At 46.5% G+C, this 26,378-nt stretch overlaps 12 protein-coding genes across 12 annotated transcripts; 5 read left to right on the top strand and 7 right to left on the bottom strand.

The window, feature by feature from the left end:
• The first annotated feature begins 24 nt into the window (after positions 1-24).
• On the top strand, positions 25-1,294 carry BO82DRAFT_321855 (uncharacterized protein). Its single transcript, XM_025632749.1, has 3 exons — positions 25-105; positions 162-439; positions 518-1,294. The coding sequence occupies exons 1-3, from the start codon at positions 86-88 to the stop codon at positions 1,234-1,236; spliced, it is 1,017 nt and encodes a 338-aa protein (XP_025486625.1). The 5' UTR covers positions 25-85; the 3' UTR covers positions 1,237-1,294.
• Positions 1,295-2,015: 721 nt separating this feature from the next.
• On the top strand, positions 2,016-4,025 carry BO82DRAFT_321852 (uncharacterized protein). The gene is made up of 3 exons (XM_025632748.1): positions 2,016-2,434; positions 2,482-2,750; positions 2,817-4,025. Exons 1-3 carry the CDS (start codon positions 2,400-2,402, stop codon positions 3,572-3,574), a joined length of 1,062 nt encoding a protein of 353 aa, XP_025486624.1. The 5' UTR covers positions 2,016-2,399; the 3' UTR covers positions 3,575-4,025.
• A 52-nt stretch (positions 4,026-4,077) lies between these two features.
• Positions 4,078-5,747, bottom strand: BO82DRAFT_321850 (uncharacterized protein). The gene is made up of 2 exons (XM_025632747.1): positions 5,450-5,747; positions 4,078-5,396 (listed from the first exon to the last, which is right to left on the bottom strand). The coding sequence occupies exons 1-2, from the start codon at positions 5,709-5,711 to the stop codon at positions 4,141-4,143; spliced, it is 1,518 nt and encodes a 505-aa protein (XP_025486623.1). The 5' UTR covers positions 5,712-5,747; the 3' UTR covers positions 4,078-4,140.
• An 808-nt stretch (positions 5,748-6,555) lies between these two features.
• Positions 6,556-8,004, top strand: BO82DRAFT_436643 (uncharacterized protein). Its single transcript, XM_025641131.1, has 3 exons — positions 6,556-6,723; positions 6,780-7,678; positions 7,734-8,004. Exons 1-3 carry the CDS (start codon positions 6,601-6,603, stop codon positions 7,960-7,962), a joined length of 1,251 nt encoding a protein of 416 aa, XP_025486622.1. The 5' UTR covers positions 6,556-6,600; the 3' UTR covers positions 7,963-8,004.
• A 1,433-nt stretch (positions 8,005-9,437) lies between these two features.
• BO82DRAFT_359137 (uncharacterized protein) lies at positions 9,438-10,144 on the bottom strand. Its single transcript, XM_025636486.1, has one exon. It carries the CDS (start codon positions 9,941-9,943, stop codon positions 9,701-9,703), a length of 243 nt encoding a protein of 80 aa, XP_025486621.1. The 5' UTR covers positions 9,944-10,144; the 3' UTR covers positions 9,438-9,700.
• A 1,443-nt stretch (positions 10,145-11,587) lies between these two features.
• On the bottom strand, positions 11,588-12,237 carry BO82DRAFT_359136 (uncharacterized protein). Its single transcript, XM_025636485.1, has one exon. It carries the CDS (start codon positions 11,873-11,875, stop codon positions 11,714-11,716), a length of 162 nt encoding a protein of 53 aa, XP_025486620.1. The 5' UTR covers positions 11,876-12,237; the 3' UTR covers positions 11,588-11,713.
• Positions 12,238-13,751: 1,514 nt separating this feature from the next.
• On the top strand, positions 13,752-15,692 carry BO82DRAFT_205842 (uncharacterized protein). Its single transcript, XM_025630651.1, has 3 exons — positions 13,752-14,566; positions 14,631-15,107; positions 15,156-15,692. Exons 1-3 carry the CDS (start codon positions 13,846-13,848, stop codon positions 15,404-15,406), a joined length of 1,449 nt encoding a protein of 482 aa, XP_025486619.1. The 5' UTR covers positions 13,752-13,845; the 3' UTR covers positions 15,407-15,692.
• A 629-nt stretch (positions 15,693-16,321) lies between these two features.
• On the bottom strand, positions 16,322-19,847 carry BO82DRAFT_426169 (DUF3723 domain-containing protein; the record flags this gene model as incomplete). Its single annotated transcript, XM_025640350.1, has 3 exons — positions 16,322-19,027; positions 19,078-19,376; positions 19,430-19,847. The coding sequence occupies 3 exons, from the start codon at positions 19,845-19,847 to the stop codon at positions 16,505-16,507; spliced, it is 3,240 nt and encodes a 1,079-aa protein (XP_025486618.1). The 3' UTR covers positions 16,322-16,504.
• On the top strand, positions 19,648-21,145 carry BO82DRAFT_426160 (uncharacterized protein; the record flags this gene model as incomplete). Its single annotated transcript, XM_025640349.1, has 4 exons — positions 19,648-19,890; positions 20,072-20,667; positions 20,720-20,819; positions 20,871-21,145. Exons 1-4 carry the CDS (start codon positions 19,872-19,874, stop codon positions 21,143-21,145), a joined length of 990 nt encoding a protein of 329 aa, XP_025486617.1. The 5' UTR covers positions 19,648-19,871.
• A 203-nt stretch (positions 21,146-21,348) lies between these two features.
• Positions 21,349-22,473, bottom strand: BO82DRAFT_359133 (uncharacterized protein). Its single transcript, XM_025636484.1, has one exon. It carries the CDS (start codon positions 22,129-22,131, stop codon positions 21,490-21,492), a length of 642 nt encoding a protein of 213 aa, XP_025486616.1. The 5' UTR covers positions 22,132-22,473; the 3' UTR covers positions 21,349-21,489.
• A 1,045-nt stretch (positions 22,474-23,518) lies between these two features.
• On the bottom strand, positions 23,519-24,248 carry BO82DRAFT_407128 (uncharacterized protein; the record flags this gene model as incomplete). The annotated part of the gene is made up of 2 exons (XM_025639612.1): positions 23,519-23,840; positions 23,893-24,248. 2 exons carry the CDS (start codon positions 24,246-24,248, stop codon positions 23,519-23,521), a joined length of 678 nt encoding a protein of 225 aa, XP_025486615.1.
• A 506-nt stretch (positions 24,249-24,754) lies between these two features.
• On the bottom strand, positions 24,755-25,842 carry BO82DRAFT_205763 (uncharacterized protein). The gene is made up of 5 exons (XM_025630650.1): positions 25,745-25,842; positions 25,497-25,691; positions 25,389-25,442; positions 25,123-25,336; positions 24,755-25,058 (listed from the first exon to the last, which is right to left on the bottom strand). The coding sequence occupies exons 2-5, from the start codon at positions 25,497-25,499 to the stop codon at positions 24,850-24,852; spliced, it is 480 nt and encodes a 159-aa protein (XP_025486614.1). The 5' UTR covers positions 25,500-25,691; positions 25,745-25,842; the 3' UTR covers positions 24,755-24,849.
• Between the last annotated feature and the right edge of the window lie 536 nt (positions 25,843-26,378).

Raw genomic sequence — 26,378 nt, 5'->3', positions numbered from 1 at the left:
ATTTCGACCTACGTTCAACTCCCTGTCAAATCTCTTATTTCCTTTGTAATTCAATTCAAGACCATTAGGCTTGCTATGCCAAACAATGGACAGTGAATTCAGCAAGTAAGTCACTCGCAAATGCAGCATTTTACTCGATAGGAAAAAGCTTATCTGACCAGGTGCCTCTCGTCTCCCCTTTTTACCTTTGTGGTTGGCCAGGAGAGGAAAGAGATTACCGTGCACTCTAGATCCCTGGCCAACCTATCTTCCCCTCTCAATAATCTCATGAACGGTAAAATGCAGGAGGCAAACAGACGTCAAGCCGACTGGTCAGGGGTCGAGGAAATGACATTTGTTCTGCTGTGTGAGTACGCTTATACGCGCGACTACACGCCGCCCTCGTGCTCGAAGAGAGAAATCCCACAGCCACCAGCTGAAACTGAAGACAACATTGGTAGTGAGTTGTCCTCTTCACTAGCATCACGGTCAAAGAACAAGCGAAGGCATAGAATCTGACGCCGGGTCTCTGTGGAAGCTAAAGAAGCAGAACAAGCCTCTGATCAGGCTAGCAATGCGGCAACGGATGCAGCAACGGAGCAAGAGACAGCAGCTGTATCGGATGCACCAGCTGAACCAGAAACTCCGACTGAACCAGAGATTGTGGATGAACTCAAGGCAGAGGCAACGCCAGAGGCAGAGCAGTTAAGTACTCATTTCAGCGGTCATACTTTACCGTACAGAGAAAAGAGTATCTGGACACAGCACCTTCAAGACAAGTTTAAAACTCTCAGCGTGCAGTATACAAACTCGCACAATTGTGCTTTGTCAGCTCGGAAAGACGTATTTGCTCCGAAAGGGAACTCTCACCCTTGGGAGGATTTCACCCCCGTCTTTCTTGGACATGCAAAATTATACATCTTAGCTGATAAGTACTGCATTCTCCCCCTCGCAGACCTGGTTCTGTATAAGCTGGAAACAACGTTAGCACAGTTTAATCTGTGTGAAGAGAATATAAGTGATGTGACTGAACTGATCCGATTCTCTTATCAATGGACACGGCCCAACGACGCTCTGAGGTTGTTGATCACCACCTATGTTGTATCAGTGCTTGGTCAAATAGGCGAAAATACTGAGTTTCAAGAGCTGCTAATGGATGGCGGATTTTTTGTTCTTGATCTTTGGCAAATAATGTGGTGCAAAAGTGATACCAAACATACATACGAACGTTTTCGATTGTATGCGAAAGCAACTTGACGTGCTTACTGACTGACCGTACACAATTTGAATGTGATGTGTAAAATGTATGCTCCACATTTAGCCAAGATGACAGGGCTAAGCCACATTTAGTAATTCTCTGGAAGGCTACAATCGGCGTATTACATTAGAAGGCCGAGATAACGGTAACGTGTAAGAAATCCGTAGAAGTTCCCTGCACTGGTAACGATACGGCTGGAAGATTCTACGCAAACATAACAAGCTCTGTATTACCCCAGGTCGAGAAGCCTGCTGATCGCTGATCGAAACGTGTCCAAATAAGAGGTGTCCACGTCTCACGAGCCTGGCTAGTCGATTAACTCGGCATACATCAGCTACCTAGTGGATGCGGGAAATGAGATTCACTCGAGACATAATAGCTGATTGAGATTAATGCTGTATTTATAGATGAGTAAGACATAATTACTAGCTACATATCGGGTATACGCACGCCGGTAACCTCCTTTACAATCTCAAGAGAATTATCTCGCTAAGTGTTCAATTACAACCAAGCATTGTTACCCCGCTTCGCTGAGTTATAGTCACCGTCACCACTACAAAGCCTACCAAGCGGAATAACAATGCATGGAGGGCTGATTTAGAATGTCTGTCTCTAGATTGTGACAAGTCAAATCAGTCAGTCTCGCTTCTATGCCGCATAACCTGATGCTTCTTATCGTATCCTGATAAGAAATTGAAAAAGAGGGAAACTTACTCCCCCGCCGAGATAGAGGTCCTAGTCTTCTCCGGTACGTACAGTGATGAATATATTCAAAGTTTCAATTAGCTTTGATATCGATAGAGCTGCCAGATACCAGTAATTTCTGTTGATGCCTAGGCAAGGCTCGACTCATTGGCACGGCCGGACACGTGTCTCTGCATCATACGTGGCCCGCGGAGAGAAGAAGCGACCAATATCTCCTACATGCGACCCCTTATCGGTTAGACATACAGTCAATATTCCATTCGTCATAAGTTTTCTCATTGCAGGATCAGAATGGAGACGGTGTGGCAGACGCATACATCTATCTGTCTTTGTTCTTTATAGCACGGATGCCGCGGCTAATTCTTCGACAGAGTTCTATAAACTCCGCCTAGCCATGGTTTCAGTTATTTGAGTCATCTTAAGGGTTTCCCTTTAATTGACTCTGACAGCGATCAATATGGCAGTATTCCAGAAACTACTTCAAAATCCAAGGTAGGTATATCGAATACAGTCCATATGACTAGCTAAAATAGATGCAGTATCTTCACTGATAGCCCGCTTCAAATTATTGCGGGCGAGAACAAGCGCATCTACTATGCTCATCCCACGATACTAGCATGCAACTCATCAGCGTTAAATGCCCGAATAAACGGGCCGTGGAGGGAACATGGAAACAGCGAACCGATCGACTGGTCGGATTTTGATGAGCCGACAGTAGAATGCGTCTTGAGCTATCTCTATACTTCAGACTATTATGTTCCAGGTGCAGTTTACGATGAACAGGAGAAGTACCGAGAGACGGGAAATGGTAATGTCTATCAGATGCAACTGAAAACCGCGAACATCATTGGACCAGATCCTGATCTCATCGCAGATATCGATTTGGATGGAAACTTCGACGTTTCTGACGTTGAATCACCAGTTCCAGACACCGAACTTCACAATGAATGGGAACCTGACCGACCTCTACCACCTTTGAGTCGATACAGCAGATTTGGTTTACCAGCCTTGACCTTTCAAACTGCTGCAGGTGGCTTCAGCAAAACAACAGAGAATCGTCCCGAAGCTCTCGGCCATGCGATCCTGATCCACTCCAAGGTTTATTGTTTTGCTCACCGATTTTGCTTTACCGAACTCGAGGAATTTGCAATACAACGCCTTACACAAGTTTTACTGGCATGCAATGATCTTCTCAGCGAACTATTTCCACATCTTGCAGATTCGATTCGGTTGATATACGGCTCGACACCGACTGCCGTACCTCCAGAGAATCCAGCTCGAAGACTATTATCCCGCTTTGTCGCATTGAGATATAGCGCGCTCTCAGTCGAAAACTTGGAGACAGTTATAGCAGAAGGAGGTGACTTCATGATTGATTTGTCACATCAATTGTGTAGACGACTTGCATCAAGTGGTACAGACACTCAAATAATGGAGGAACAGATTGACGAGCTTCAAGCGAGGTTGGAAGTCCTAGAGTCTGAAGCTCAAAGGAAAGAAATCCAGCTCGAGCGTTATAAGGAAGAGATAGAGCAATGGGAGAGCTGGAACCGAGGACTTTCTGGGAAATACAGCAAAGCGAAAAGGAAAGTCAAACAGGCCGTCATTGATCCTAACGAGACTAGTCTCTGATTTCGATCGATTCAGTCATTCGTGAACGCAAGGCATGGTGGGACAAGCTACATATCTGCTTTAGTTATCACACAAGCCGACAATCTCGAGGGGCTATGATTCGGTGATGCTCTTATTTTCGTGGTTAGCCTTGAAGAGTGGTGGGCCTCAGCAAGTATTCATCTGATAATATATTCAAGGCTCTACAAGACAAGGCTCTCTTTGCCATACCACTAGTTCTAGTTTACTTGGTGCTGGCAACGCGATCCTTTTCGAATCCAACAGCACACAGATATGCTCCAGCACCCACAGTGCAGGGCCAGTCTTTGAGGCGCCACGGCCTATAGTCAGGGTAATGGAAAGCCGGCCGGTCTAGCACCAAATGCGTTCCACTCCGATATATAGACCACCAGATCTTTTATAACTGTCAAGATGCTGACTGGAGACGGAACTGAGCATGACTCCTTCACAGTAGCTGGATTAATTGTAGAGAATTCAAAAAAGACTGCAGACCACGTTCGTGGCTCTTCCACAGCGCACTGTCCTTATTTATTGTTCACACTATTGCATAACATCATCTGCCGTTATTATATTCTCTGGTATACCCCGAACATTTGTGCAACCGACGCCATCAATTGCCGCGTTATATGCAGACTTCTTCCCAGACTCATGAGAATAGTAAAGGTACCATCGTGGATCGCTGCATGAACACACCAATTAACGGAAACTTTCCGGAGAGAAAGGTCATAGAATCGTGCATTCCGGTGCTCCGCCTGCGCGTACTGATCCGCGACCCTCTGAGCTTCGCGTATATCGGATTTTGTGACTGGTATACTGCACATCTTCTTCCATCTCCCGCGCTCGTAGGCTCGAAAGGTGACGGTCACTGTCTTGTCGGTATCGCCCGAAGAGGACCTTGGGCCAGCCTCGCTTCCATTAAGAGAGGAAAACAAGGTTAGAGAAATCGCTCCATCTGTATCAAATACGAGGGCGTGCTCATCTTCTCGGCTCTCAATCGGCTGTAATGCCTTCCTCCAGACCAGAGAAACGTGATTGGTGCCGGGTGTCGTAATCATAGGATCCTGCCCAGGCTCATTCTTCACCGTGGATTGAAACTCAGAGAACATAATTGAGCGGATTTGACGGGAAACCTCATACGAAAAAGAACCAGCTTCACCCACACCAAAGATTTCAGTGTCATACAACGCAATACGATGGAGGGAATCTCTGTTAACCTCAAGAAGTTTGCGCCATGTTTCGTACCTGATCATTAGATGTCTTAGCTCAAGGCATTTCAGGGTCAATCCCGTGTCGACTAATAGCTGCAAAGGTGTACTGTCTCCAATCACACATATGGACGTACTGAACTCGATTAGACCTTTCAGCGATTTCGATATTCTAGAGAACATCGGCCTTTCATATAGGCAGAACGGTACCTCCGAGAAATCCAATGAAATAGTCCCTGAAGCAATCCCTGCATTCTTGGAAGCCCTCAAAGCTTCAGTCACTGTTTGAGCATGGTGATTGAAGGACTGTTCGAAGTCACAGATGTTGAGATCAAGGCATGAGACATCCCAGACTCCTGTATCGATGGACTCGCAGAACTGTATTGAAAGCTCACTAATTCGAGGAAGAAGTTCGAGAGAGGCTATCAACATTTTTAAATCGAACTTCCTCCTCGTTATCCTTTGATGATCTTCGCAGAGGTGCTTGATGGTACTGTAGATTTCCATATATGGAGGGAAAGTGCCTGTAGGGTCTTCACCATAAAACTGTCTTGTCGCTGTAGAATAAGCTTCGGGCGTGAGAATTTCACACTTGAAATACTCAAAATCTAAGAGGCCTTGCGTCATTCTTAGACTGCTTTCTCGCAGCTGTATTCTTCAATTTACTCACTTGGTTTCAGCAACGTTGGGGCTCTATAAGTCAGAATTCTAACATGTTTGCTGGCTTGAGACTTCGCGAAATCTCTTAGAGCACGAAGGCCAGGATGTGAGAAAGTAAATCGAACGTGGCGAAAAAGTATTGGAATAGAGATCTCTCGTAACCTTCCATTCACACAAGCAAGGCTCTGCAGGTCATTGAGACAAAGATATTGTAAAATCAAAAGTAAGATCTCTGTAGGGAGCCATTGAAGATTTAGGATTCGCGACTCCATTTTCTTATCCCTAGTACGTTATTCGGCAACAAGAGGATTTGTAGGAATAATCAAGATAAACTGCACTTTCTTACTGCAAGCCAACCTCTATATAGTCCTTAGGCCTCTGCTGCGTGGTAATACGACAGATGAGCTCATTTTCCCGAATCAGGAATTAGCGCACTTGTGCCGCAGGTCTTGTCAATTACCGCGGGCAGAAACCACTAATACCGCAGGTCTCACACAACTCTCACGTTAAAGTCTTAGCGCTTCAGTGATTGGCCGTTAGGGTGTCCGCAGCAGAACTAGCAATCACCTAAGCTATGGCAGTCAGAACGAATGTAAATCGGAGACAGGAGTACTTGATGTAGTAACCTAGGTGGCAATGCCCAATATTCTCTTAAATCTTGACTCACAATGTGTCAAATAAGTCAGTCACTTCAGCTCCCTGCTATTCTTGATTTGCCGAAGGCGTGATGGTGCGCCTTTTCATTGGTCAAAATCTATGAGATAAATATGCAGTGGAGGCTAGGCATTGGAACACTAGGAAGCTCTTGGACGACATGATACTAGAATTCTTCTATTCACAATCAATTATAAAATAGGCCAGAACCACGCTGCGAAGTTGTCTTTGACCATATTCCTCCATAATTGAAATGAGTCCGTGAGTGAAAGAAATTTTACAGTATCGAACTACGCTGTCTAGAACCCTAAGCTCGCATCTTACCTCAGAGCTCATTCAAATTTGCCAACATGGTCCCGGAAGCTGCGCTTCCATGAACTTGGCCATATCTCCCATTAAAGAACAGCACTGCACAAGAAACAGCCTCTGATTCTTAAATCATTCGCTATGAGCAATCACCAGATCTTGGCATTTCTGGAAACGCTATCCGCAAACTCTCCTCTTACGATGACTTCGTCGGCTACAACGCCTGCTGACCACGTGACTACATCACAGCGATATGGATCACTCGAAGAAAATACTAGCATAGCATATGTCTCAGCGATATCTGGTAACAGCGAATTAATACGAGTAAGTATGCGAATGCTCAATCCACTAGCCTCAATACTAAGACTCATCAACACTAGAAACTCGCAGACCACGAGCAAATGGTCTCGCAGGTCGCCCTTCAATTCCGTGCCCAGCCAGAACTTAATGATCTCATCGATCATGTAAAGAAGCTATACAGTATCATCAAACCTTTCACTAGAAACTTGGGCACCCACACTTTTCTATCAGGAGCAGAAACATTCCCGATGACATCTAACTCGTCGAACTCGTTCAGGACAGCTAGGTCACATCTTACAGGACCCAGCCAATCAGATACACTGGAGAATTCTACAGCTTCGCTCCTTCCTTCACTGCGACCGTCCCCACCACGGCGGCGGACAAACGCTAGAATAAGAGACGTTCAATCCTGGACGAATCTACCACGGCAGATGCACTGCCGCGATTCGGTGAAAGATATCAGACGATTTCTCGGATCCTTTGGCTCGACAAACCGCCACGATCTAAATTTGACTACACGTCTTTTCTTTGCCGTAGGTAGCCCCTATGCTATTCTTCAGCTTCGGGATATTTTTAAAGCCTTGAAGAGGAATGATGCATTATTACCTTTCTCAAAACCCAGCACCTTGAAGACTGCCGTGCAGGCCATCGCACGGTCGGGAGATCTGAAGTTGGTCGCGCGATTGCAAAACAGAATAAGTCGATTCTATCTGGTTAACATATATGAACGGAGAGCGAGAAGGTTATATGCCAATAACCAGCGTCCCCGAAGTTTTGCAGACTCAGAAGTATTGTCGGCTATTATCATTGAAAACCAGCCTGACCTTGAAAGCGATAACGAAGAGCTCCAAAATCAGATGAAAACGCTCCGAAACCTTCTATATTCCTCTAGAAACTGGTATCGTTTGGCTAGTCGTTTTGGGGTCGGTATTCTACTATTAGTACCATGGGGCGGTGAATTCGACATTTATGATTCTCAGTAAGTCTGCCATGGATCAGAGAATTTGACACACAAGGTTAACCATCAGCTGTAGCATTCAGAAGATCTCACAACTTGAATTTGATGGGTTTGTCAATTTACTGGATGAGAAGCGAGGCGTTTTTCTGAGGAGATGTAGTAGAAGTGGAATTCAACGTTTTCGAATGCTCTCTAACTTTGAGACAATTTGCCCGACTAAGCTGGAGGAAATTGCAACAACTGAGGCTATTACTGAGAAGCATTTCGATTCGGATGGACTGCTGGATTTATTGAGACCTGTGTGACTATTTTGCCGGAATTAGGTAACAATGAAATCCGAATATGGCTAATCAAAACAGCGATAATCCCCTCTCTTACTTAATCGTGAACATGGATTCCATTTTAGCCATTCCTTCAGGGCCGATACTGGCGCCCAGCACGATAATAATCCGACAATATACTCCGGTTGACCCTGGTGATTTTGTTAGTACGGTGGGGAGGTGCAGGGATTTGTATCCTTCAAGCGGTGTGTCTACCACCAAGCACCGCCTTCCTTATCAAGCTACGTGTCAAATTCGTGAAGCCGTACACACGCTTAAATTCTTGATATATACTAATTCTTGTTGTTGCAAAGATGCCTTCTACACCAGAGCCTAAGCCTGAGCCTGAGCCTACCTCTCCAAAAACACCTCATTCAAAGCGCCTTAATCGAGATGATCGACTCCGAGTTCTTACTCTTCGTGATGCTGGCTTAACATATCAACAAATTACAAAGCAGCTTGGATTCAGCTATCGCCAAGTACAATATACGTGTCAAAGCCAACAAGCTACACTTCGAAAGGCCAAAGGCAATCCACCAAAGCTTTCAGAAGAAGATGTTGATAATATTATACAATGGATATCGAGCTCCAAACGTACACGCCGTTTGCCATACTATCGCGTTATTGAAGAACTTGAACTACCTGTTGGAACTACTGCCTTGGCACACGCTCTTAGAAAGCGAGGCTATTCACGCTGCAAAGCTCTTCGGAAACCACCTCTTTGACCGGCCAATAAACAGGCAAGGTTAGCTTGGGCACTTGAACACTTAAATTGGACTCGTGATCAATGGAATCGAATTCTTTGGACTGATGAAACCTGGGTAACTTCAGGCTTTCATAAACGGATATATGTGACTCGCAAAGTCGGTGAAGAACTTGATGAAACCTGCCTTCGTACAAATCCACCGCGTAAACGTGGCTGGATGTTTTGGGCTTCATTCCACGGCAATTCCAAAGGGCCCTGTCTTTTTTGGGAGAAGGAATGGGGCAGTATTAACGCCGAGCGTTATTCCGAGCGGATTGTTCCAATAATCCATGGTTATATACGTTTAATTGAGCAGGAAGAACAACAACGGCTTCAATTGATGCAAGATAACGCACCCGGCCATGCAAGTAAGGATACTATTCAAGAACTTCGAGAGCGTGGAGTCTTTCCAATTACTTGGCCTGCTTTTTCACCAGATCTCAACCCAATTGAGGCTGTATGGAACTGGATAAAAGACTGGATGGAGCGTTTTTTTCCCAATGATGAACAGCTATCATATAATCGGCTACGTGAGGTTGTACGGGCTTCTTGGGATGCCTTACCAGAAGCATTTTTGGAGGAATTAGTTGACAGTATAACGGCGAGGTGCGAAGCGGTGATCAACGCCGCAGGTGGCCATACAAAGTATTAATAATCATATATACGGCAGAATTCAAAGGATTCAAATCCCTGCACCTCCCCACCGTACTAACAAAATCACCAGAGTCAACCGGAGTATGTACGACTGGGGATGCTCGATTTAGGAGACTTTGACACGTTTTATTTGTAGTACCTGACACCGCGGAGTGAATGTGATCGCGAGAGACGTTGCGAAGAGTCCTCGTAATCGAACGCTAGCCAGCCAGTGAAGCTGTCATCGCTTGGGGTAGGTGAGTAAGAATTATCTTACGAGTTGAACGCGTAAGCCAACGCATTAATCACAAACCACCGGTAAATCCCAGGGGGTTTAACCAATGCTCAGTCTTTCACAATCATGCAACATGGTACGGGAAATGTATCAGTAGCATAACTTGGTGAGATTGGAAGGTGAGATTGGAAAAGGTAGCAGCTGAAGACTAGCTCTCGTAATTCAAAGCCAATAGTTTTGTGCAACCGTGGGGTTAGCTTCTGCGACGCTGTGCCCTTGAGACCAACCAGCGTCAGTAAACCCGCAAGGACGCACGTAGATTGCCATAGAGTTCTTGCTTCAGCCTTAGACATGAATATACTCAAAGTAAAAACTGCCGGCACTATGCCTTCAGTCGTTTATTAACCTGCGAAGCGATACATTACACGAGGTAGTAGGGTTTGCATGTGACAAATTGAACTAGGTGCGTTAGAAATTCCGTGGAATGACGATAGCGGATACCATATCGTCGCGGCGAGACTATACAAGCCAGGCCAACGAGAGGCGACAGGCCAGCTACAAAGAGGCAAATGAAAGTTGGATACGAAAAAAGACCCATTTGAGAAATAAGCTGGGCGGCGATTAAGCTTATATACCATAAATCGATAGTATCACGTGCTAAAGTTCCCGGCCACCGACTGCTCGCGTGATAGCGGACCCAAGTGAATACACTTAGCTCGTTAGTTTTCCCGCTCTCGTCTATTCGTCTTCTTTCACCCATTGATTCTGGCGATAGCACACCTGTCCAATTTTTATTGTCTACCATAGCTTTTGCCCCCGGCCACCTGCTCAGCTCGTCCAATTCTTCGAGCGGATTGATCTCCTTTTGCTGTTGTGCTTCCATTCTGTTGCTTGCGTCGTATTCTAGGACCTGGCCCAACATTCATCATCATGCCTTTCCATGGTTTAAGACGAACTAGAGCGGCGCTCTCGGTTCATCTTGGGATCAGACCTTTCTGAGCTATTGACGTAAACTGGTGCAAAAATCTTCGTCCAGCATTAATCCACCACTTCAGTGATCTCTTAACGGCTGATGCGTCTTGAAGTGTCAGAAAACTCATATTTGTTGGGCACTGCGTTAAGCAAGGTGCACAGTGACTACTAATATTTTACCTACTATCAAATCAGCACTAGAAGCTATCTGCTTCGGGGGTTGGGCAAATGCAGGGATTGAGAAATGATCAGCACGTGTTTTGTAAACGTGAAATAACGTACTGTGTAGATAGACCACCCAAGCTGCTCGGAGCCTGCTGCTAGTGATTTACGCTTTGATGCAACAGTAGTGGTGCTTCTTCTGCCTGGCGGCTTGCTCTGCTCGCAGACACCCAGTCTTTCCTTACTGTCCAGTCGTTAAGAGGGATAGATTGATGGTAAGTGCGTCAACATATAAGCCATAATGACACTTGGGCTGTAATAACACTTAGCGATCTGGTTTCCGCGGGTGCTCGCGTTATTGCCCGGTATTGATAATCAAAAAGATGCGCTATATTATCACACAGAAACATACCAGGACAAGTGACGTTAATTTCGAGAGTTTTCAAGTAAAGAAAATAATTCTAGAAACTCAATGCTAGAGCATGGGAAGGAAGATTTTGGGGACAGAAGCGGCGTCCATGATTTCTTGACTCGCCGGAAGAAGCCATGTGAGAGCTACAATAGCACTAATTAAGACCGGTCGCCTTTAGTGCTTACCAGGGTACCTTGAGTAGCCGAAGATGCCAGAGCTAACGATTTCATTCGGCGTAAGTTTACCCGCGCCCATGCCTGGATTACCCCCTTTAAATTACTGCCATTACAGCCGAGTCCCTCTCCTATTGATACCTTGACGGAAACCAAGTTCTTTGAAGTATTTTATTTTGAGTCCTTGAAAATGAATTGGACATATGCTGAGCAAGTGTCAGCTCTTATCTCTCATTGGCATTCTTTGTCGAGAATTGCAGCCGCTTTCGTGCGCGCTAATTCGCCAGCTCTCTGAAAGGGCATACCATGGGGGTTTTATACCGGGTCGCGATGTCTTGACTGTCAGAGACGAATCCACCGTAATTACGGCTAGCCGACATGATACAGACAACGAATGCAAGTATTTACTTTCCCTGAGGGTCTGTCCTCGCTGTATGCACGAATGCAGCGTGGGTAAATGTGACCTTCTCGAAACTGTTAATTGAGCCATCCCTAACCACTTTCTTCGCAGCATTTCCAGATGGTGCAGCATCCCCGGCTAGGCTGCAATCGATCGAGGCGGGCATTTCCCAGTGCATGAGTCCCTCTGACGTCGCAAATCACCCAGAAGTAAATTCTGAGAGTTTCAGAGCACTTGTTGCTTTGGGCGGTGGTGAGCCTTCTGGGGATACACTGACCGACGTGAGGGTATCACGAGGTGTTAGTCAAGAATCTTCCCGCGAGACAGTTCAGAATCCGGACAGGACCCGTAAACGACCGAGGCCCGTGCCAGAATCTGCTTTGAGCCTGACATTTGACGAGCACATTATATACGCGCTTCTGTCACAATGTGAATTCGCGAAGGAAAGACGGTTGAACCATGAAGAAATCCTGCAAGTCCTGGACGTGCAGAGGCACCTCGTCGTCAGAAGTCCGCGTCAAATCCTTGAGCCTATTTCAACCTGCTGGGAAGAAAACGTAGCCCATGGGTTGCTTCCGGTCGGTATTACCACTTTATGGTTTGGTGTAGAGGCCGCGGCGAAGTGTATCGGCGACCTCGAAGCCGGCCCCTATTCCGGACTCTTTTGCTGGTAGAACAAAGTGTTTTGTATTTTATTTGAACTACGCTGTACTCTCCAGTGGTCCAGACAGATTCGGCCTGCGCCCCAAAAGAGGCTGAAAAACAAGCCATCTGATAGACTTGATCACGCAGCATCTGTAGGATGGTCCCTTTGAGAGATGCAGTACAAACACTTGGCGCAAAGCAGTTCACAAGTACCGACAAAAGGGGTTCCGTTTGTGGCCGCTCGCAAGTGTACTTGATTTCGGTTTTCTTCTAGCCACCGACGCTGCTGTAATTGAGAAATTGAGAGTCAACTACTCAATCTATGTCTTAACCGCTGACGCGAGTCTCAGAACGACTCACACCTTCACCAACAGTCAAGTGGATGCAGTTATTACCTTTTTTTACACCCGCCCCGGAACACTGGAATACTTCCATTCCTTGGAGTCTGTGTTCAGAAATCTGGTTTTCGCGGAAAGGACGCTCGATACTGAGGGAATAAATACTCAGGATTCGCTGACTCAGCTACGGTGTAGCTCGCGACTCAATCTGACATAGTCGCAACTGGCCGAAATGCAAGAGAAAGATGAGGTGCGATACAATAATCAACATTCTGGCTGTTGTTGAATAGTGATCGACTCCAAGAGACAAATTACGCCAAAGGCGAAAGAGCTTTATAAAAAGCATTACGAAGTGTGGAGAGGTTTTTGCTTACCACAATTGACCTGGTCCCATTGGAGGACTTGATAGGTACGGTCGCGTATGCACCGTCGAACTCTCATTACTGAGAAAACGTCTGTCATCCTGCATCTCTCTCCCGTCCAAGATCCGCGAAAAGCCTATCTCGCTGGGCATACGACTTTTTAAGGCCCCGTACAAGATATGATCAATCCCTGTAGCCTTTCTTGCTTGACGTCGCCGTACTAGTAAACTTGACCTTACCCATATAACTTTCCTGAGCGTATTGTTACAGTCAGGACGATACGGAACTTTGTTCGGTGCGGAAGCCCGTGCGCGAGGCGGCATAACAGTAACAGCGAATTTACCCAAGGGGAAGACGGAGTCAATGTGATTCCGCTTCCGGACTCGCCACACCCAGCCCTCTTATACTCTCTTTTTCCCTTTCCCCATCTTCGTAAGTAGTATCCTTTCTTATTTCACGCTGGCAGACAACCACCTATTCAGCTCTACTCTCCCTCTCGCTGTCACATTATCCCACGTAGAGAAAGTATTAGCTACTTGCCGTACTCGCCGCCAGGCCTGCCATTCCTGTGTTCTCATAGGACTCTCTGATTTCACTTGTTGATTTTGGATTGGGCAGGCACTCGTGACCAGGCCGCAACGGTTTCTACAACTCTACTCTTTCTTCGTCATCTCCATCTTCTGTTAACATATTCGAGTCAGGGCTGCTTTTATTGTCTCAAAGCCCGGGTGGGAGGGTAACTCGATTCGTCGAGGGTTTCTCTTTGATCTCAATTTCCTCGCAACAGCATCATGACCGAATTATCGACAAAAATGCCGTGGGCAACAGGCGTGAAGAAAGTTCTTATTTCTACTTCTACTCTGGACAATCCCTCTGTGGCTAGTATCCGTCTTGCCTACCATAAATACACTAATCAAGGATGCATTTCCCTCGGTATCAATGCAAAGTCGGGTAATTCGAGCGGGCAAAATCCACTTTTGTTCAGAATCTCTCCGGAGTCAGTCAAAACGTGTAGGTTAATCTTGGTAAGCGACGAAACACTATGTCCAGAATATTTTATTACAAGACTCCAGACAAGGGCAAAGAATGTTCGGGACATCTCATTACTTATTCTAGAACTTGATCGGGCGCTTGAGGAGGAAACTGTTCTTTGCCCGTCTAATCTGCCGTCTCCAGTCCCTGCAGCGCATAGGGACTTGAATTTCGCCGCTTTTGCAAGGATTTGTGAATCCAAGTCTCTACGAATCTATTTCGGTCGGCAACAATTTAGGGATCACGAACTCGGTATACTGAGGACCTTTGTCCATGACCTAAACACAAAAACTCTCAAAGCGGTGTCCTCCAATGAGGCCCGCCAGGGCCGGGTTGAAAGACGCTGGAAGGATCTGAGTGTATGGCTTGACAGACCACCTGATTATGAGGAGTCTGCGTCCGAACGGGTGCAGCAAGTGAATCCACCTCCATATCATGATAAATCTAAGCTAGCCCGTGCGGGTGAGAAACGGCCCCGAGGTACCTTCAACTCCAATATTCTTCTATACTTTATCTTCTACAATAGTTTGTTGATTGTTTATAGATCACTCTTCATTACCACCCGAGGATGACGGACGAAAACGACCGCTCTTGATTTTCCCAGAATCGCAATGCTGTCCTACTGAAGTCAATACACCGAGTCCTCCCCCTTCACCGGCCTCAATCCGAGCAACCGACTTTACGCGTCATTCCCCTCCAAGACGCACGGAGCGTGACACACTTGCGCGTTTTGAGCATATGCTCTATGGTGCTTCCGATGATTTGATCCGCAAATTATTGATTCGCTTAGTATGTCGATGTCTACCGGCCATATCTGATGATTTTGAGGGTAATTTACTCTCTGATTCGGAGAAAGCCATTTTGACCAAGATCGAATTGATCGAACGTCACCTCGAACGACTAATCGATGCGAAGATCAAATCCATCCTTGAAACACATATCCTGAGGGAAATTGTTCAGGAGATTGTCGACAGTGCTTTAAGCGAGTGTTGTGACAAGGTCTTGGATGAATGTGCAATGCATAAAACTGAATTTAGCGAGCACGTTGACGATAGTAAGACCGACTTACGCATCACAGCCGACGATTGTATGAAGGAGATGGAAGAACACGCCCAAAAGCACATGGATGAAATAGAAGAGCAAGCGCAACAGTATATGCATAGGATTGAGGATCAGGCAGCAGAGGCTGAGATGTCTGCGAAAAAAACGGGACTCAATTTAAAGCGATGGTTGGAAACGTCTGCCCAGTCTCTACCTGCGAGCAAAACAAGGCCTAGTCAGGGGGTGCTGAGCACCAAGGGCAGACGCAGCTCCTTCTAGTGGATTGGTAATAGACACGCAGCTCCTAACATTGTTGTCATGGACTTCAATGGTTTATAGGCTAGTAAGACAATCAGTGAATGAACCAGCATCGAACAATAAGACCATTCTCGACGCGTGACTTCAGTTGAAGGGGATTCCGTCAAAGGCCCGACATGGGAAGCCGAACAGCCAGTGATTAATTGTAGGCTCGACATGACGTCAGAGGCTGGATCCTCGGGGCCGCAGCAGTTTTCCGTCAAGGTTGGCTGAAGTGTGGTTTGGAACATGCAAGGCCACTGTATCAAAACGTAGCGCCACATTAGTTTTTTCTTACTCCTAGGAAAAGAATGATACTGTCGCGTTTAGATACCAAGGAAACCAATGTTTAGACCGAGGTTTCAGTTGAGAGCAGCACTTACTGCATAATTAGTTCTGCGGGAATTCTTCAAAGGGCAGCTGGATCCCTAACAATCGATCGTTATTGATTGGTCAGCTCACAACTCCTGCGGCAGAAAATCCTATTTCAAGCCCATGGTGTCTTAGTCTGCTGCAGTTCTCCGCAGCACTTTGGTGTGAAACGAGATTTTCGTTACTTCAATCGGATAGACGGTTCCGTTTGGAAAGTGAGAGCTTCCAGAGTGTATTTTTGAGATAAGGCGCGCCCAGCGAGGCCGAATCGGCGGCTGGCGTCGATGTCGTGCGGCTTGAGAGTGACAACGGCACGAGAAGTTTCTTCTGGAAGGCTGAACATTTCGAGATCGTTCTCACATTGCTAGTCTCTAAATGAAAGACCTATGCTTTTAAGCTGGCTGTCATGTGAGTTTTTCCGTCACAAGACGAACTTCACAGAAAGGAAATGGTGATGTGAGGGCTTTTTCAAGTCTACTTTATCATGATTTGTGCCTTCATAAGAATGCCAGCTTGTTAAAAAGTTCTTATACACCATTGCTTGAAGCATACATAACAGAAAGGTCCCCACAAGCTAGTCACTGATCTAAGACGAAGCTCCTAGGTCACAAATAGCCCTATGCTGCTATGCTTCCCGTGACACCTTTAATAGATATAAACGCCATTCAGAACGATCAACATGTGTCTAGACAAGACCTGGAAAGTTGTTCACGTTCTCTTCCGCATCATGTAACGGTGGCGTTTTGCGGGAGGTCGGGTTTCAGTCTCTACCTGGTCAAGGGCCTGAGAGATAAGTGATAACAGCTGCCTTTCCTTGCTAATTCGACCCTCAGCTACAAGCTGTTGCTCCTCATGCTCTGGAATTAGGAAGATAGCGTTATTACCATCAGCTGTAGCTCCGCGATAGCATTGGGCAGGGCTGAGATTTTGTAAGTATCGATCATACAGGCAGAATTTTTTTCGTGCATATTTCTTCGCCATTCGCTCTACTGGCGCTGTATTCGAGGGGTTGACCTTTATATAGTCGGTTTTTCTCCAGTGCTCTCGTTCAAAAACCCAGAAAGAGATTTCCACGAGACTTGGCGGCTCCTTCTGGTCTGTAGCGTTAGGGGCAGCATCAGCTTCGACAGAGCTTTGCGCACTGCTGGTGACATTTGTAGCACCTGGACATAGTGAGTCGCTGTTCTCGACCAAGGATCTCGACTCTCCATCAGAAAGATATATTGCTGCTGATGTTTCAGCAGTTTCCGGATCAGCAGCCTGTGGAGCTTTTGGTTTCATGTTGTGCTTGCTCTCTGATAATTGAGTAGCATTGGCATTTTGTGTTGAGCCATAGGGTTCGTCAAGGAGAGTGGGATTCGGACCTGAATGATCTTGGTAGGGATGACCGAACTCCTCTTCGAATCTCTCACGTTCCAGGTCTTCCTCCACGCGTTCCTGCTCCTCTTGAGCTCTTATCACATTTTCAATATAAGTATCTGAGACTCGCTGTTCATGTATGCCAGCTTCGGAAGCGGTGTCGCTCTCGGATCTTGTGGAGTGCGTATGCGTTGGACCACCAAACTGCAAGTGGTTTCGTGATGCAATTGCTTCAAGCTGTTCACGTGGCGTGAGTATGTCTGTTATTTCCTGCTCGAGTGCAGCGAATTCCGGGGAAAGGGTCGAGTTTTGACCATCCTCATCCACGGTGTAGACGGAACCTGAGCAACGTTCAGGAAATTGGAATTCGGAGTCATCGATAAGCTCTGTCTGCTCGAATGTAACACTGCGGCTTGGAGCTGCTGATAATCCTAGGCTGACCGCACCCGATTCAGTTTGTGAAATCATAGCCCGACAAACTTCATGGGAGTCTGAATCTGCACATTCTTGATCATTCATGCCACTATGCGACGATTCCGAACTCAGCCAATCCAGTTCCATTGGCTCCTGGCTCTTAATATCTTGAGCACGCTTTTGACGCTTCCGTATTGTGATCTTTCTCTTTCGTCGCGGTCTTAGATTACTTTTCTCTCTTCTGATCCCTGTTGTTCGCTGGTCAGGTAGAGGCCGCTGATCTAAGCCCTGCTGTATCTGTGGTTCTGATATATCCTGTGGTTGGGGTTGAGGCTCCTGTTCTGCCGGCGGGACAAATTGTGAAGTGAATTCGCGTTGATTCGGAAGATCTTCATCGCCAACAAACAATGGTGACCCGGGAGGGTCATCGGCAGGTAGGTCTTGATTCTGCTCGCGCACGTCTGGCTCCGCATCTGTCAGATTTCCAAAGAATGCCTCGAACACACAGCGGCGGACAAAGAAGGTGGTAATCGTATCAGTCGCATCTAAATCATCAGAGCACAAACGATCCAGAAAAAGATGGTGCCGGTCTTGCTTGTGGGCTCCAAATGTGGGCATGCCGCAACGCGCCTGGCGGCCAACGATGCTATCTGCGAGAAGCTCGTGAACCAACACAGGATCGGCAGGAATTGCGGTCGCGAAGCACTCCACAATTCGATTGACCAGAGCGTCAAAATCGTGAGGAGGGTATCGGAATCGGTAGGATTTTCTAGCCTGTAGTAAAGCTGCTCTTGCGATCTGATGATCTGGACAACTATCCATTATAGCATCGATTTCCAGCGATCGAAAGCCTAAACGATGAGCGAATTCAGCCATCTCGTAGATCACTCTCTCATCACGGAACCTCTCCTGCTTAGCTAATAGGCCATCTTCCTGTTTTGGCTCTTGGGGCATTAACGGATAGTGCCGCATCGCATACAGCCAAACCTGCAGGTATGCCTTATTTAGACGCACTGCGTCAGTGGCATGCTCGGACCTAAACGTAGACTCTGAGGTTTGAATTAAACTTTGAGAATCAGAATGATCGGATGGGTCGAACATGAAACTCATGGTTTTCCAGATGGAATCGGTCGACGGTCCAAATAGTCGTTTCACACAGTGAGCGCAGCTCTCCAAGTACTTGAAGTCTTCGAAAAAGGTATACAAAGATGGAACCGGTCTTTTGGTATCTTTCAAGCGGTCCCATATTGCTCTACGTTCTTCTTCTTCAACAGCTGCAAATGCACGTCCACCTAAAACTAGCCCAGCCGCCGTTTGCGCGTCGGAACGAGTCTTTCCTGGAGCCAGTAGTTGCAGAGAATCGACCGTATCAGAGTCAATCTTCTTCATCGCATCGGCATCTGAGGCCACTAAAGAGGACCAGAACTTCCAAATATAGTCTAAATAGGTGAGGATCTCCTAAAGGATTGTAAGCGACTTGACTGGACTTGGTACAATTTGGAATTCACCTCTATACAGTTAGTAGCGATAAGACGATGAATCATACTGATTCTCATCCCATGTTGCCAAAGTCCTGGTATCAAAAGTAATCGATCGAAACCTCGCCGAAGACGGCGATTTGCTTCTTTGCCCAATTGTTTGATTCGGTCTTGATTGTTGGCTGACAGTCGAACAAACCACCTCTCCCGGAATGCTTCATTCCCCTCATCTTCGTATTGTCGTATTTTCCGGTAGATTTCCCCGTCGGTCGGTTTCTTCTGATTGGCATATTCCTCTACAAGAGCGGTCTTTAGGTCTTCTCCAATGTCTGCTTTCCGAATCAGTAGGCATCCTTGTACAGAAAGGAGGCAGCAAATGCACCATCCAAGTAGATATCAACGCTCCACCAGCGATCCGCCGGAGGGAGCAGCTCGGCTCCCGCCTGTATTCGATGACGTCCGTGGAGCGCCTGGAGCTCTCCGGTTGGGAAATCCAGCAGTGGTAACTGATCGCGATTATTAGTCAGCTGTGACAAGGCTGAAATGTTTGCCTTCCTGAGTGCGACATCTAGGTTATGCCGAGATACTACAGCTGGAACATGGTTATCGACATCAAGGCGACGACACCGATTCTTCCGAAAGATCTCCCGTAGCCGACTAACATTCTTGGGATCTAAGTCTCGGGGCAATGGAGGGTCGAACTGAATCTGATTTAACTTGACCTTGGCGGTTCCCAGGTACTTGAGCCGCCGCTCTCTAGCTAGGCGGACCTCCTCCTCGGTGAATAGAGCCCGATACATCGCAAGTTGATAGGATAAGATTGCATGGAGAAGATGTTAACAGGCAAGCCTATTCCGCTCTAGATATACGTTGTAACAGCCCGCAGCTGTAAGCTTAGTGTATACGGATCCGTACGCTGGCCGCAGGATCCCGCAGGAGTTTTTCAGACTCAAAAACCTCCATCTTGCTCGTCGTAATTCTGATTATCTATGCTAACACAATTCTTCTCACTCATTACATACAGTCATGCAGTCCAGAGACGCTAGACCAATTACTCAAATTCTGCCATATGGCGTCAATCTTCCGGATGCCTTTCCGGCTGGAACGGAACAAGCGACACGTATCCCATCTAAGCCCAGTGACAAGCACCTTGAAAATCCGTCATCAAAGGGGCGATTCTTTGAGCAAAGGACTGCAGCTCCTCTGCTCCCAGTACCTGGCCGTAAAATTATTCACGGCCAACCACGGGCTTTAGCTCTTCCTAGTATCACTGAATCAGAAGATGATGCCCTTTCGGATCCAATTTTACGAGAGCAGTCACCCTGGGATAATTTCAAGCGATACTATGAGTGTGATCTGGCTGGCGCTGTCATAGTCTCTGTCCGGCACTCTGGTCATCGCGAAGCCTTGGCAGTTCGCCAGTATCGGGGAGAAGAGGCTAGCAAGATTCTACAGGTTGTTCGCCGCATTCAGCACGACAATATCGCGTCAGTGCAAGAATTCTATAAGACCACAAATGCCCTTTATACTGTGGGCTCATTCCATCCGCTGACTCTAGACCATGTGGTCGCTTGCAAAGCATTTCCTGACCAAAAGCAGCTTGCTGCCATTATGTCTCAGGTCCGTTCCTCCGCTTCCCCTGTGTTTGTGTAAGCCAGCTGACAACCTTCAGTTTCTGGAGGGATACTCATATCTAGTCACTCATGGATTCCAAAATCCCTCGCTTGACTGCTCTGGTATCTTGATGAGCATGGCAGGAGACGTTCAAGTCGGTAAGCTCAATTAATAAACGCGGATAGAATCTATTTTAACGTGACCATTAGCACGTCTTGATTGTTGTCGAGTTCGACCTCCGGGTAAGGTGGAAGCGATTGATCTGGCACCTATTGCAAGGGTCATGATGGAATTGATGCAAAAATATGCTAAAGATGATGGAAATATTGGCATTGAAAATCTTGATCGCTGGCCAAGTGATTGCCCGGCAGTTGTGTTTCTCTCCGCAACGACCTCGGTTGGCTCGTTCGAAGAATTAAAAAAGGTTTTTGCTCCCATCTTTAGTATCAAACCCTACTTACATGCTTGCAGCAACCGCTTATGACCAAGATTAGTTGGTCTAAGGGTGACTTGATCGGTCTTGCATGGTTCGCTCTTATATCTGCACGCACGTTCTATTCGTACCCACTTAGGTCGTAAGGAGACAAGGAAATGACTTTTCTATCAAGCACAGACTTAAACTTGGGAGTTGCCCGCCGGTTTATTCGGCAATTGGTTAAATAATCTTAAGATGTAATCGTGAATAGTTGCGTGTATAGCTTCATCGGTGGCAGACTCTAGGCTGATTTCATTTCAATCCAAGTTCACAATGAGGGCGAAATTCTATCTATCCATGAGTCACTATACCAACTTCTATCACGCTGATAAGACTGGTAGTACAGTAAGATATCAATTCAAAGCATTTTCCAGAAAATCAGACAAAAAAAAGGGAAGCTCCCTGATACCGTACATGCCCAGGCCCGTCCTATTCGCAAACTCGATGTAGCTGACACTGAAAGTATAACAGGCTTCCGTTGTCTTTGGAAATTGGGAGATCGTTATAGCCCTGAGAATTCGTGCTGTGCTACAAGCACTATAAGGTAAATAAGTCAACCGGCTAGTGTGCTCTGCCGCGAGTCTTTCAAGACATTCCTGCTTACTAAAGCGGTTATGGAGTGCGACGGAATCCGCAAGCCGGAAGTGGGGGGGCTCAATACCACAGGCCAACATGGCCCTGATCAAGTACACGTGATCTCCACAGGCCCCTCCATGTGCTGTGAGCAAAATGTTGTTCATCTCCTGATTGCCCCGCGTTCTCATGGAATGTACCATACGCGTCCATTGAAGAAACCTCGTGATGGCAGCAGTTAAATCCTCCGCTATCACGTCGAAGATTTCCGGTGGGATGACTTTCAGATTTGGGCTTTGAGTCGCTCGGATAGTTGTCTTTATCACGGCGGAGAAATTCTCACCGGTGAGTGCGAACGCGGATAATTGTTCAACCTGCCCATTCGCACTCAGCTGTAAACTGTAGAAAATCACGGTAATCATGCTCAAGTCGACGCATAAACTATCGTTGACTCGATTTCTGACTTCATTTTCAGAAAGTTCTAGGTGCTTGAGGCAGTACGAGAAGCCGATCCTAAGAGCCAGCGAGTCGTGTTCTCCGCGAGCAGAAGTGGTAGTGCACCCCGCGGCCGAGCAGCCCACGAAATAGGGCGGGTTTCTACCACTAGACGAATCTGATTACTCAGTCAGAACATAGTAAAAGCGTGATGAAGGACCAATACCACTGATCTTCTGGTAAGGCATAGTAGTATCTCAAGATCATTTTCCTCCTGGGTTAGGGGAAGGAGAACAAAGGGACTGAGTCCTGGGCTACTGACACTGACAGGGGGCGGTGTGATAATGATAAAAATCGAATTCGGACTAATTAAAGTGGGAGGGAGGCAGGCCGCAGAGGAATTGACTTATTGTGGATGACAAATCGGGGCGGGGGACGGGGAGGGGGAGAGCAAAACTGACGAATTCCAGCCACTGTAGCCATCTTTGCTCATTTTACGAGTCACACACGACCCACAGAATAGCGTCATTCAATTGTGCACATTACTGTGCATGTACTATGTAAACGCTGAGAACGAGAGCCGAAGACTGAAACCAATTATATTCTGATAGTTAGCTCTATCAATCCCCTGGATGGGTAAGAACATTAAAGGACAGAACCGTGTCTTCTGAAACCTAGTGATGCGGGGAATCTATCGAGCATATTCTTCAAGACCTAGAACAGGTGATGGTAAAAGCAAATTAATCAATCAATTTGGGCGATATAATAAGGTACTAATTCGACGGTTGGTTAGGCCATTCAGGCTGTGTTCTGATGCATTGTGTGAATAAACGTAGACCATTAAAGATTGTGTCTTTCCGTTTCGCGTACATAACTACTCAGCGTTTCCTCTGCTTGCTCTCGGGGAGAAAGTTAGAAATTCAAAAGCCACCCGGCAATTGCTAGTACAGGAACATCCCGCTTCAGATTATCGCGGGCCCCTGAATGGCTGTAGATCAGCAAGCCATGTCTCGGTCTTCATCCGGGGTAAAATTCGCTCGGAAGTGAGTGTTGATGTCTGGATCAAAGGATATTCAATGAGACATGACGGTCGGATCTAACCCTCAAAGTTAGCTAGGTCGCGATATTCATCAGCCGCATGCCGCCATCAACAAATATTCTTCATAGTGAGGCGATTGCCTCCTTCGAACACTAAGGCCAAAATCAGAGTGACCAAGCCTATTCAAAACCCCTTCTGCATTGTTAAAACCCGCCAAGTGCTTTCCTCAAATAGCAATCACAGGTACAAGCTGCGGATAATACAAGCATTGTTCAAGTTCAGTCACATTACTGTCAAAGAGAAAAAAATCCAATACTTACTTATGATTTTCATGACTATCGACGCATTAATGCCAGAAAATCTGGTATCTTGTCATTCGCACAAGTCTCGATATCAATATTTGTCCAGGGTTCCCAGGTTTGATGGCTGACTAGACCGTTCGAGTCTTCTCTGTGGGCGTCTGCCAGTCTTTCCGGGCTGAACAGGTCCGCAGTCCCAATCAGGTTATTCTGGTTCGGCCCAATCGATTCATCTTCCCTATTTCGAGCTTGGAGGTGAACCCCCAAAGATTCAGATAGGCGCACAGTTCCCGGTCGCGTACGCAAAATAAAGGTCATAAAAGCAGCAGCTTCCTCGTTGCTCAATTTACTACTATGCCTGTAGCACTTAAACATTAGTGGGAGGCACTGTGAAGAATTCAGATACATACATGGATTTAGCGGTGTTATGTGTGTTAGTCAAGAATATGCCAAGTCCCAGAGTCGCAATAAGCCACCACCACCATTTTCCAAGTCGTACAGTGCCGGCTACCTGATCCAAGAGCGGCTTGTCAGGCTCTGGAAAGTCAGGTCTGAGCAATTGATGCGCGACAGAACCTTTGCCAGACTTCTTTTCTGTTTTCTGCAGCTGGACGTAGGTGAAATAGAAGATGACCAGTGCGATCCGCTTTGCGAACGGATCGAGGACATCCCTTTTGTCGGCTTTAATCAGTCTAAGGTAGTTCCGTCCACCTTCAAGAGTACCCCATTCCTCTGGAAGCCCCAATTTAGGCAAGATATCGCGCATCTTATAATTGCCGTCAAAAAGAAATCGCAAATTTTGATTGGGGGGAGGTTGTAATCGAAGTTCCTCTGCCCATTTCAACATGCTGTTGAGCTTCGAACTGGACAGGGCCGGGCCATTTTCCAGGCCTTTCTTCGGGTCTCCCCTCGGCCTATACAGTTGCAAGAGTCTGCGATTCATCTCTCTGGAACTTATCGTGTCTGGTGATACCCGCGAGATCATTTGAACCTCATGGGATGGTAAGTTTTGGCTTGGACTGGCCAATGTTGGTAGCCACTGTTCTGGAGAGGAGGCAATTTCAAACTCTTGAGTGCGTGTCGAGTAAGAATAGATGTTGGTTTCAATTCCTCCAAGCGCATTCATTGATTCTGGTGGCGTTTCTGTGGTTATCGGCCCCTGTGTATTGAGCATCATTGGCAGCGGCCTAGATTGGTCCTCAGGGAGTATATTTAGATCTGAACTCGGACCTAAGAGACTCTGGCTGTCTAGAATGGCGTCAAAATCATTATAACTTGGCGAGATGTCCTCCGCAGCCGACACATTATATCCGTTTGCGAGCGGTAGAGAAACAGAAGAGATGGCTAAGGGCGAACTGTGATCTATATTATTGTCTCCTAATTGATAATGTTAGTTCATACTTTTCACTAGAAGAAAAGCTTTTCGTGGCATTATATTTGTGATCACCTGCTGGTTGAATGTTCTCCATCCATTGTTCTCTAGGAATCAACGAACTCGATATGGTAAAGTCGCTCAGTGGCAGAATAGGAGGGTGCGGTACGGACAGCAATGGCCAGGGTTCTGCGATCTTGTCTTCTGTATGATATTAGACATAGATGCAGAATGAGATGAAAGAAACCAAACACATAGAAAATGATACCCGATATTGTATTTCCATCCACCCATGGTTCTCCATAGTTGGTCAATTCCGACGAGGCAGGGCTGCCTGTTGATATCACCGCTTCGACCTGCTGTGCTCCGAAGAAGTACGAACATTTGTGTCCGAGCACTCGGCACCGTTGATAAATCTCAATCAGCTGGCTTGGTGGTATTCCGTGTGCTTTCTCCAGATTGCGTCCAAATTCATGAACAAGCTAGTGCTCCATTAGAATAAGGCCTCAGAAAGATACCGGCGGTCTTCCTGACCTTGGACAAACTATCCTCATTTAGATCTTCCAGACTCTTTCCCCGGCTAGCATCCTATGGTAAAAGCATAAGAAGCTGCAAATAAATCAAGACTTTGATATAACGTACCATGAGGCCAATTGTAAGGTATTCCGTGCTTTGATGACTAGGCCAATTTGCACATGATAGCACAGCATATTCTTGAGTGTATAAATTGTAAGCGGTAATATAACCTGCTGCCTCCAGGCGCTCTGCACAGATAATTTGTTGACGCGTATTAATTTTTCGAAACTTGCACCACAGGCGATCTGTTATGCGTATAAACTGCACCTGAATGAGGCTAATGCGCAGAGGAGAGAATTAAAGGATATTCTAACCTTGACAAATGACTTTCGATTCAATATTTTGGTATTGGTTCCAGGGGTTCGCTTCGGCAACGCAGGTGAGCGGATGAAGTAAGATATTTAAACAGCACTTACTTCGATGCTGATCGATAGACAAATCATCCTGTAGTGAGATTGGTAGAGCGAGAGCCCCAAGTGTTGTTCGAGTCTTGGAGACTTTCTGGCTTTTTGATAAGATTTGGATATTTTGGTCAGTGATCAATTGTTGACTTGGCCTAGGCGCCAACGATGGTGAAGTATGTGCAGCATCAGGCGAAAGATGCTGGATTTATGGGCGACGGCCAGTGCTGATTCCAAGAAAGTGGAACTGATCATGGTTGCTGAGCCCTGATCAATGTTTGAAGTGCTGTTGTGCTCAGATCATGGAAGCTGTTGAACTTGTTCAAATGACCGTGTTTTTGTGTTCAACAGAGATAGGAACTTTTTGTGAGGGCAGTGACAACGGCTGCAGGTGTTCAACTAAAGGCCCGAGTCTAGCACCCCAGGGTCCCACCCGCTACTCGTCACTCAGACAGACCGCAAGCATGAGAGCCTGCAATTTTCTGAACAGGAAAAACAACACATGAACATGATGATTTCACTTTTTCTGGCGTATTGGTAATTTGCT

Source organism: Aspergillus uvarum (genome assembly GCF_003184745.1).
Source record: "Aspergillus uvarum CBS 121591 unplaced genomic scaffold BO82scaffold_85, whole genome shotgun sequence".
Lineage (NCBI taxonomy): Eukaryota > Fungi > Ascomycota > Eurotiomycetes > Eurotiales > Aspergillaceae > Aspergillus > Aspergillus uvarum.
Note: the sequence above shows the minus strand (reverse complement) of the source record. Positions and strands in the feature narration are given on the sequence as shown.